Genomic DNA, 10,555 nt, shown 5'->3' on the forward strand with positions numbered 1-10,555 from the left:
CTAGCGGTAAATGCTGTGGCAGCGGCAGCCTTGCATGAAACAACGCCGGTGCTGACGTCGCCGTCGCTGTCGCCGTCGCCCTTACATGAAATTTGTAGCTCTGCCGCTGCCGCTGCCGCTGCCACTGCCACTCTCTCACTCTCTCTCTCTCTCTTTCGCTGTCTCTGCGCTCATTTTCCGTTGTACTTTCACGACTGCATTCAGTTGTAGCCCATCATTCCCTCTGCGCACGTCGCGCTGATCGCACACACAGCGCTCCCGGCTCTTGTCGTCGCTTACGTTATTGAACACTTGAAACGGTTTTCGAACAACAACAACAACGCAATACGTTGCCAGATATTACGTGCTACGCGTGTTTACTTACAAAAAGTGAAACAAAGAAACTTTAGCATATTGTGTGCTAACGCGACTATAACTTTAAAAATTTAGTGTTTGTTTATTGTCTGTATAAACAGCGCAGCTAAAAAATGGGTCGTCTGTTCCAATACAATCGCTTTGGCGCCAATGCAACTGTCAACAAACGCAAAAAGGATACGAGCAAGCAGACAAATGATAAGGCCAAGATGGTAAGTAAACTAAAACGCATATGATATGGTATTAGACGATCTTAGAATATGGCAATGGAGATAATAGTCATAAACTCTATTGAAGCTCAGCTTAATGGTTTCTTGATTCCAAGGGAGTGGACTCAATAGATCTTATTTTATTTAATTGCAACAACAAAAGTCATTCGAGAACGTTAGCCTATAGTTTTCCTTAAGTGAAGAACATTTATTATCCAATAGATGATTCAAAAACCTCAGATCAGCGTAGATATGACATTTTTCTTATAGTTGGCATTCTTAAGCTTACTCGTTCTTTTCAAAAATAGAGTAGTTTGAAAACTTCTCGTTGGAGTCCCATTACAATTGAATCTTGGATTCGATTGCAATAAAGTCTTTCGACAAGCTCAGCTTAGAACTTCTTTCGAACGAATTGTCGAACACAGTCTTTGCATTATCACCGCTCTTTGCGCTTCTCAACACCTATTTGTGCAGCCAAAGATTGCTCCACTTCATTGATATGCCAAGTGGTTGTCGGCTCCCCACAAGTTCCACCCGCAGCTCGTCACTTTTCAGAAAGGTAATCTACATATGTAAATCCCACAAACGAAAAAGACAACACGCACTACAAGTTTGGGGTCAGGCAACTATAAGCGCAGCGCTTTGCATATGTACAGGAATTATTGGGACATGGGAGCCCTCCAAACAAAATTCAAAACACGAACGACAACAATTAAAATGATTTAGTGCAACTGATAGCAGAGCCAGCGCGACGATAAAGCGAAATAAACTGCGACTGTCGGCGTAAATCAAGCCTGCACTAAATCACATAAATACACACACACACAGACAAACACATGCGTATAATCAAATAAATATGATTTGCATAAAAGCCAAATCAAACTGAAAAGCCCAAGTGTTGAACCAACAAACAGCACAGATTGACAAATTCAACAAAACAGAGCACAGGGCAGAGGGAGAGGGTGAAGGCGAGAGGGGGGGGAGAAACATATGTTAGCTATGTTGACTCATAAAGATAATGATTGATTGAGCTAAATGCATTTAAACATATTTACACGCACATATGTTGTTCGTATTTGATCAGCGATAAGGCGCTAACTAGCTGCAACGAGTTATAAATGGCGACGTGTACCGTTAGCTGAGACGTATCAACTCTACGCTTAGTTGAGACGTCAACGATGCCAAAGCTGATTAGGCAAATGCCTTAATTAAGCCTAAGTAGCTACCTGAATTCCCAGGCCATATACATAATCTCCCCAGCTTGACTTTCAGATAAGCCCAAATGCAGTTTCATTTTTGAATGCAGCCAAAATATTTGTAGAGGCTTAGACCGTATCTCGACTTGCAGTTTGTAATTTCAAACTGTTTGACAGTTTCGGGATTTTTCTTTTGCTGCATTTATCAACTTCTTGTTTGTCATTTTTCACCAGAATTGACACCCGTCTATGGTCACAGCACTTTATTGCATTGTTGGCCTGAAGTCTTGCTGCTGCCAATGATCTATGGAAATATTTTTGTAGTAGGTGTTGCAGTCCCAAAAGGATTGTCTCCCATTGCAATTGTCGGGTGTGGCTACGCAGCGGGAGTTGATTTTGCTTTGAAAGGCATTTTACTTGGAAATTCTGGTTATCAAAGTAAACAGTGGCAAACAAAAAGCAATCTATCTGGCATAAATCGTTCGTCACCTTGCGCCGCCAGCCATTGCTGTTATCACAAAGAAAAGCCCCAAAAATGCAGCCACAAAATTGTTGTAGACAAAACATTTATTGGCAACGGCAGACGCGCTGAGCATTTTCTGTTTACAGTCGCGCTGACAAACGTTTTCAATTAGTCTGTTCGGTTTTTCACTTGAAGCGACGGCGGCGGCGACAGGCGACGGGTCAAAACGATAAGAGGCAACAAACTGCAGACAAAGTGCACACAGAGGAGACGCTGAAACAAGCAGAGACAATACAAAACTAATAAACTTGTCACACAAATGTTCGCGGAGTGAAAAACTCAAAGAACTTCACCATATGTCGCCAGCGAATAGCGAACGAGCGAGAGAGATTAAAATCTAAAACAATTAAGCAAAGATAAACAATGTGTGTGTGCCTGGAAGGGAATTTAATTTGCTAGCAAAACAGCAACCAGCAACCAGCAACTCAACACATGAAAGGCAAACCAACCAGGGCTAATGGAGTTTGGAGTCTGCTCTCTAAGTGGCTCATAATGCGCTCCCAGCTAAATTTAAATCAAACTTATGCAGCGATTAGCAGCATTTAAAATTGCTCCGAGTACAAAATATTTTCTCTTCAAGGGCAATGATTAATGCGCATTAATGCGAGAGAAACATGTGTCGAGCTATGTTTAGCAACATGTGTATATGAATTTTGATTTCTAAGTAGAGCGCCGCGTTTGAGTATTAAAATAAATTGCTTTTGCTTTTGCCTTTAAGTGCATTTAATTTGAAGTTTCCATAAAAGCAGAGAGCGCAGCTCGTTAAGATTTATGCGATAAATGCAACTGCAACAAGCAACAAGCAGCGGCAGCGGCAGAACTCTTTGCTGGCGACTACTGCTAAATTGATGAGCATAATTAAATGCCTGGCGACGGCTACTGAGCTACGGCGACGGCGACGGCGGCATGCATTGCATGCATTGTTGTAATTTATGCTACATATTGCTTGAGCCCTCCCCCTTTGCACCTCCCACATAGCGGTAGTGGTGCGCTATGCGACTGCCCCGTCGTTTTTGAGTAAACAACAATTTCACTTATTTTCATGCCGTCTGCGCTGTCTGCATTGTTATTTTTACGCTCGACTCAATATAAATTTTTCGCTCTGCATTTTTCTTATTTTTTTTTGTGTGATTACTTAGTTGTTGTTCCTGTTGTTGTTGCCACATGCCACGCCAGTCAAATGTACTGCAAATATGCAAAAAGCCTTTCAGCAGCAAGCAGCCGCCTCCCCTAGCCCAACTAATCAACGCCTGGCGCAGCGCCACTGGTCAGGCTGCAAATATAGTTTCAGCTTTAGCTACAGTTGCTGTTGCTGCTGCCCCCACCAGGCCCAGGCGTGGCAACATCATCGTTATCAACCGCTCGTCACGTTTTTAGTTTCATATGGCTTCCAACAGGATTTGTGTGCGTTTGTGTGCACCGAGGAGAGAGCGAACATGCTAAAAAGTAGACAACAAGCAAAGTGGCTAGACGCTCTAGTAGTTGGTTAAAGCCAAGAGCCAAGAGCCAAGTGCCAAGAGCCAACTGTTGGGCTTTAACTGCATTTACATATGTATGGCTATATCTATAAAATGTATCTATCAGTCTGGCACCTTGTTGTCCCACACTTTGGAAAGTTCATTGCTCTGCGCTGAACAAAGACGCATCTCTTGAAAACTGAAGCATGGAGCTGCCCACATGACCATAAAATACAATTAAAATTCAAGCATTTTAATTTGCATTTAATAAACTCATCAAATGTGTGTTCCCATAGAATGAAACAACTCAATTCAATAATATCTGCTGTGAGCTCATTTTTTATGCCCATAAAATGGTTAAGATACCAAGCCACATGCCGCATGCCGCATGCCACATGTGTCTAAACCAAGGATTTTCCAGCGAATGTGACGCTAATTGCAGCAAGCAGCCCAAAAAGCCCAAACCAACTCAACCAACTATAAACTATAAAAAAACATTTTCTACCTCAGCATAAAATGAAATTAGTGTTAAAATATGTAAAAAAGCATTTTATGACTTTTCTTTTAGAGCTAAACTTGATAAGTAGTAGCCTACCCCGTCCCCACCAACTAAAAATGAGTTCATAAATTTTGAAATGGGCCTTGCCGTCAGACGCGTGTTTCCAAATGTCATAAACAACACACAGCTCCCAGAGAAGAACACAACAGACTATGGTGGTATCTATATAGATGCGAACATGACAGTTTGAAAGCAACGACACGTGTGTGTGTGTGCGAGTGTGTGTTAGTTTGGGTGGCATAAAACTGTCAAATTAGCTGGCAACGAAATGCATTTGGAATATGCTAATAGTTTAGTTTTAATATACAACTAATTTACAGCTAAAGCTCAGCATAGCTGACGCGCCACACATTTTACTCAACACTTTTTGAGTCTATTACGTTTTTTATAGAAATAGAGCAAACCGCAAAAGTAAGTGATTGGCATTGCGTGTCTGTCTATCTGTCTGCCAACCACCCTCAGCTTACTCTTGCACCACTCCAGCAGCTGTTTGATTTTGTTGCATGAAATTTGTGCATATGTTGAGCTCAAGTGGCGCTGCCAAGGGTTTCTATCTGATAAAGAAAGCAAAAGAGAGAGAGAGACTTGCAGAACAAAAGGCAACATTTCAATAAATTCATCAACTCACAAAAGGCGCAAACTCATGCCGCGCGTACACTTCAACTAATTTTCCTTTGGACTGCCTTTAAATGCACAATAAATGAAAAACTAACAACTGTTTTTCCAATGAGCAGCGCTGCCCGGAGGCCTTTGTTATTCTTATAGCCCTTGGTATGTCAGCTGTTCTTGTTCTTTACCTGCAACTCGAGTTTTTATTGTAACACAATTTGATTACGAAAATATGCTAACACCTCGCTGGCCAAACAAAGCAAAGGCAAGGGCAAGGGGCAAGGAAAACGGGAACGGGAACGATACGACGTGGGCACCCTTAGCTGAGGCTCTGCTGCATCATCAATTAGAGTTACCTTTCCACGGCCCAGGATCAACGGCAGGTCTCTGTCATTAAAGCATTAGAGCTGGCCCCAAAGCGAGTACAAAGAACACAAAACACCTTTTGGTCACTACTGTATGCGCCTGACTCTCTATCTATCTGGCTAGCATAAATTAAAACTCATCTAACCAGCTTGGGCCGTCGTCTATTCAAATGCATTTCCATTGTGTTTGATTTAAGCCGATAAAAGGCCAAGTTAACGCTTTTTACACGCCGCTTGGCGTTGGCTAACAGCTTTCAACAGATTTATTTATGTGTTGTATGCGTGTGGACAGTTAACATCAAAGAGTTAAGCACGGCTTGTTTGCTCGTTGATTTACTGGCCACGCAGAATATTTTCGGGTAAACTGTGTGTGTGTATGCAAAACGGAAGTACAGCAATTGCATTTCCGTTTCCACAAACTTTTTCCAAGCAGCAACCTGAAGCTTCAGCTAGCAGCACAATTGAATGCTCATTATTTTGCCATTTTATTGTTCACACACACACATGGAGCGTTGTGCGTATGTTTGCTGAAGTGTCCTTACCCTTTCCCTTTATCCTTGTTGCCTGGCACTCAAGTGCATTGCACACTCGAACGCACTTTTCGAGTGAATTTATTGAATACCTTTCGCATAGGTGAATGGCTGCGGCAATTGTTTGCCCAAGTGCCAAAAAGGGGTGTCTCTGTCTGTGTGTGTGGCAAGCCGAAGCGGGTGGCAAGTTGACAAATAATATTGCACTCCATTTTTATTTGCTGATTGAATATGCAGCGAGTTCTAGATAAACAATGTGAGCTTCTTAGCTCTCATATTTTAGCACAGAGAAATGAAATGAAAAGTAAATAGGCTAACCCATAGACATTTGCTTCAAACCAAAACAAGAGTGCGCTGAGAACAAAGCGAAAGAAATGAAATAAAATGCGCACAATGTGCAACAAAGCGAAGGATGCTCTGCTTCGTTTGAACCACTTTGTCTTTGCTGTTTTCTCAGCCATGCGTGTAGTTCAGGTAGCCTTGACTTGATTTATGCGTAACCAACTTGACCCAATACTAATTCGTTTTCTTTCTTTGCTGTACAGCTCTGCAATGCTCTCAACTTTCCCGGCTATTCAGACATCTATGGCGAGTACAAAGGGCCAGGCAAGCAACTGGATTTGTCCTTTAACAAACTGCAGCCACCAACAACAGCAACAACAGCAGCAACAGCTGAGGAGCCCACACAAAGTCGCAAGCAAAAGGTCTACGACAGCATGAAAAACTTTTTGCAGCGCAAACTGTTTGCGCAACCCTCGCTCAAGCAGCAATACGATGAGCCCACCAGCGACTATGATGAGGTTAGTAAGCTCGATTACTGCTGTAAGCAAAAACAATAAACTAATTCAAATATTTTAATTGCAGCAGGATCTACTCGACTCCTCATACCATGCGGATGCGGAGGATGATGAGCAGGAGCTGCCAGCCGAATTGCAGTTGCAGACAGTCTGGAGACTTCTCCCAAGCGTGCGCATCACAACAAATCGCCACAAAAGTCGCTGCTGTCGCTCAACTGCTGGCAGAGCAGTCAGCCCAGCGACTCCAACAGCAGCAGCAGCAGCAGCAGCAGTGAGGCGCAACCCGAGGAGGACGATTCCGATGCGGGCATCTCCGACTGCTGTCAGCTGCTCAGTGATGAGAAAAGCAACAAGAAGCGCAGCTCGCCGAAAAAACGCTCCACGTCACGCTACAATGCCAACTCTGATGATGACACAGACGAGGAGCCAGAGCTCTTGGGCTGCGGTTGGTATCAGCCACGCATAACAGCCAAGGCAGCGCAGGATCATCTGCAGCACTCCAAGCCTGGCAGCTTTCTGCTGCGTCGTTGTACGCCGCGCAGCTTTGAGCTCTGCCTAAGACTGGACAGCAAGGTGAAGAGCTATGCCATCAGCTACAGTCGCAGCGAGATGTACAGCCTGAAGGGTGCCAAGAAGCAGTTCAGCACGCTCAAGGCGCTCATTACGCATCATTCGGTCATGGCGGAGCAGCTGCCGCTGACGCTGGATATGCCCAGGGAACGTGAGCTGGTCAAGTCGTCGGCGCTGCGGTATGCAGATGACTTTGAGCCGCTGGAGTCGCTGCAACTGCTGGGCATACTCAAGAGTCTGCAGGCCAAGAGCTTTGAAACATAGTCTAGCTTAAGATTTCTGTTGGGGGGCTTTAGTTGGGAGGGGGGCAATCTTATTATCGAACTGCAGGGGGAACGATAGGTGAAAATTAATGTTAGAGTTTGTTCAGTTGCCGTTGGGCCATGTGATATAGTTTACAAACAATTCGACCCGGCAAGCAACCAGGTTTTTAGTTCTTAGGTGTATAAAGTACCAAATTAATTGTATTCACTTTTTGTATTTATGCTTAAGTTTCTTCTTATGAATAAAATTTTTAACAATGCAATTCTGTAAACGCAGCAACCCTCAAGCGTTTCTTTATTTCAAGTTGCAGTCACGCCCCATGCTACACGCCTCTGCAGGCTGTTGTTGCATAAATTTTCCAGCCCCTTATATAAATCATTGCGTGTGAGCGTGTGTGTGTGTCTGTGTGTGTGTGGCCAGCATCCTGGCATCCCAGGCAGCGCTTCACTTACGTGCGATTAGCGTTTAAAGTGGCTCTCATTAATTTTTCAAGTGCGGTTTTCTCACTCCACTTGAACTCTTGGCAACATGTGGCCTAAATGAAGCTTACGCGCTGCTTGTTAAAGTAGTCGGAGACTTGAGTCTCTTGATCACAACAAATTAGTGAGTTGGAAATAAGAATTCAAATATTATTAATTTCTTTAGACTTTAATATTGCGGACTGAAAAGTTCTTTTCTTGCGCTTGTATTTTTATTGTAGCATACTCTTGGGCTGCGCAACGATAACACATTACAGCGATAACTGCTGCGCTCGCAAAAGTATGCAATGCATTTCAACGGCACTAGTTAAACACAGTTTTAGAGCCACTGCTTTGCTTGTTGCTGCCATTACAAAGCCATTTGTGTTTATTTAATTCAATAATATAATAAATAACTTGTGTGCAAACAACTGTCAGGCCACTAAATAAATCAATGTAAAATACAAATATTAACACTGACCAGTTCCCAGGGCAATTAAAAATAACGAGCAGAACAGCAAAAGAGAAAAAAAAGCGCAAAATAAATAAAACGCTTTTTACAAACAAATTGCAAATAAATGAAAATGCTGACACTATTAATTTTATAGCTTCATTAATAAGAGCAGTGAAGCGAACACAATACTTGCCAACTCTGTAATTGACAGCAAGCTGAGCTTAATCGCAGCAAGCTATAATTCGAAATTCCCAATTTGATTAGACTCACAAATTTACAGTGCAAGTACTAAATTATGGCATGATGGTCGCAACTGGACAACTCATGTTAATAATGTTAATTGGCCTTTGGGTAAATCTGACATGCCTTCAACTAAATGCGTTTGCTTGACATATAGACTCATGCTTATGGCTTAGACTTTGTATGCCAGCGCAGATGAAAGTCGATTAAACGAGAATGGGGTTAGAGTTTACAAATTTGTTGACAAGAAGGGCATGGAGTGGGAGTATGAGCGCGTAAGGGAGCAGCATACTGATGCTGTGAATGGCACAGAAGAGGAGGAAGTCGTTGTATACAATGGACCCTGGCAGAAGCAGTCCAACTCAATTGCCACACGCAGTTGTCAACATGCTCCACATGCGGCGGCTCTCATACTTGGCTCTGTGCTAAACATTTTGACCAACTAGTGCACAATGTAATTTGAATTCAAAATGCTTATGTAATTGCAAAAGGCTTCAGCTGCCACATGTGCACTAATGAAGTGCTTTCAACTGTGCTGCATTTAGTTTTTATGTTTGCTTGCGGGCTTAGAACATGACTCCGGCTTGAATAGAGCGCTGAGCTATTCATGCGTCGCACTTTGTAGCAGGCTTCAGGTTTCATTTCATTTTAAAGCGCTGTAATTATGAAAATTATATATTTCACGCATGATTTGGACCGTTAATTAACTTAACTAAATGTAAATTTGCATGCATCTAATTGCAGTTAAAATGAAATTAAACGCCTTTAATCAATATTAAATCAACTATTAAAATGCCCGGCTGTCTACTGTTGCTGTGGCTATGGCTATGGCTATGGGCTGTGTTTGCAGCCACGTAACATGTATTCGCTCTCTGGCTAATTAGAAAAACAGTTTTTCTAATTGAATGCACTGCAAAAACAGCCCACTACACACACACACACAAGTGCCGCCCAACTGCCACGCCCCGCACGAGCAGCTCATGTCCACAAAATCAATAAACTGTGGCTATTGAGACGCGACGTTGGGCAACCAGACAGGCAGCAGCATCAAAAGCTTTCACCTGTAGCCGTTACAATAGAGTGAGAGCAAGAGAAAGAGACAGAGAGAGAGAGAGAGAGACATGCACATATGTCGGTTGGTTGGTTGGCAATGCTGTTACCGGGATTATCTGCTGTTTATATGCGATTTATTTGCCAGCAAGACTCACTGCTATGCCAAGAGCGTGGGTGGGGGTTGGGGGGTGGCTGGTTACCATGACGGCCGCCATTGGCTTTGTGTTTTTGCTAGCTGGAAATTGCATAAATGTTGTGCCTTTTAATTAGCACGCAGCAAGCAAAATCTCTGGCACATTGCAAATGCTGCTAAAGCTGATGAAATACTTTGTTGCAGCTGCAAGAAGAAAATTCAATCAATTTGCTCTCGAAGGACTCGACTGTGTAATGCAATCAGCAACAAAAAAAAAAAAAAAAAAGAATTGGAAGAGCTCAAGTTGAGATGGCCACAAGTTTTGCAGCGTGCCGGAAATTATGTGGCACTCGAGTGTGCAACGAGACGTAAAGCGACAAGCACTTGTGTGTGTGTGTGTGTGTTGTAAGTTGCACCAAGAAAGCGCAACTGGCCAAGTGGCAAGAAAATTGTGTCAGCAACGGCAGCAACAGCTGCCAACTCGCTTATTAAGCTGATCAACCAGAGCACGCAACGCAGCGACTTGACTGATTTATCCTTTCGACTTGCAGCTCAAAAGGGGCATGCAACATGCTTTAACCTCGTTCGCTGAGCATGACTCTCAGTGTGTATGTGTGTGTGTGTGTGTGTGCAACAAGCAGCAACCGCAAAGTGCACTCAATTGTTTTTCTTGCAAAAAAACGAATACAATAAAAAGCTTTAAGGGTTGGGGTTGCTTCAGCGGGGCTGCTGCGGCTACGTTGCCATATTACCACACACAATAATGCTCTGCGACTGCATTGAG

At 43.1% G+C, this 10,555-nt stretch overlaps 2 protein-coding genes across 2 annotated transcripts; both read left to right on the plus strand.

The window, feature by feature from the left end:
- Positions 1 to 242: 242 nt before the first annotated feature.
- On the plus strand, positions 243 to 7,687 carry LOC108598811 (zinc finger Ran-binding domain-containing protein 2). The gene is given in 4 exon segments (XM_017985554.2): positions 243 to 566; positions 6,348 to 6,602; positions 6,667 to 6,730; positions 6,733 to 7,687. Coding segments are annotated over 4 exon segments (1,119 nt in total). The 5' UTR covers positions 243 to 467; the 3' UTR covers positions 7,434 to 7,687.
- An 899-nt stretch (positions 7,688 to 8,586) lies between these two features.
- LOC108599346 lies at positions 8,587 to 9,308 on the plus strand. Its single transcript, XM_017986148.2, has 2 exons — positions 8,587 to 8,696; positions 8,762 to 9,308. Exons 1-2 carry the CDS (start codon positions 8,646 to 8,648, stop codon positions 9,029 to 9,031), a joined length of 321 nt encoding a protein of 106 aa, XP_017841637.2. The 5' UTR covers positions 8,587 to 8,645; the 3' UTR covers positions 9,032 to 9,308.
- Positions 9,309 to 10,555: the final 1,247 nt, after the last annotated feature.

This window comes from Drosophila busckii, chromosome 3L, assembly GCF_011750605.1.
Source record: "Drosophila busckii strain San Diego stock center, stock number 13000-0081.31 chromosome 3L, ASM1175060v1, whole genome shotgun sequence".
NCBI lineage: Eukaryota > Metazoa > Arthropoda > Insecta > Diptera > Drosophilidae > Drosophila > Drosophila busckii.

Excerpts from the sequence above, each read along its gene's own strand:
- LOC108599346 (XM_017986148.2), top strand. The coding sequence starts at position 8,646 with ATGATGGTCGCAACTGGACAACTCATGTTAATAATGTTAATTGGCCTT. Across the intron at positions 8,697-8,761 it reads TAATGTTAATTGGCCTTTGG|ACTTTGTATGCCAGCGCAGA; the intron begins GTAAATCTGACA and ends CTTATGGCTTAG.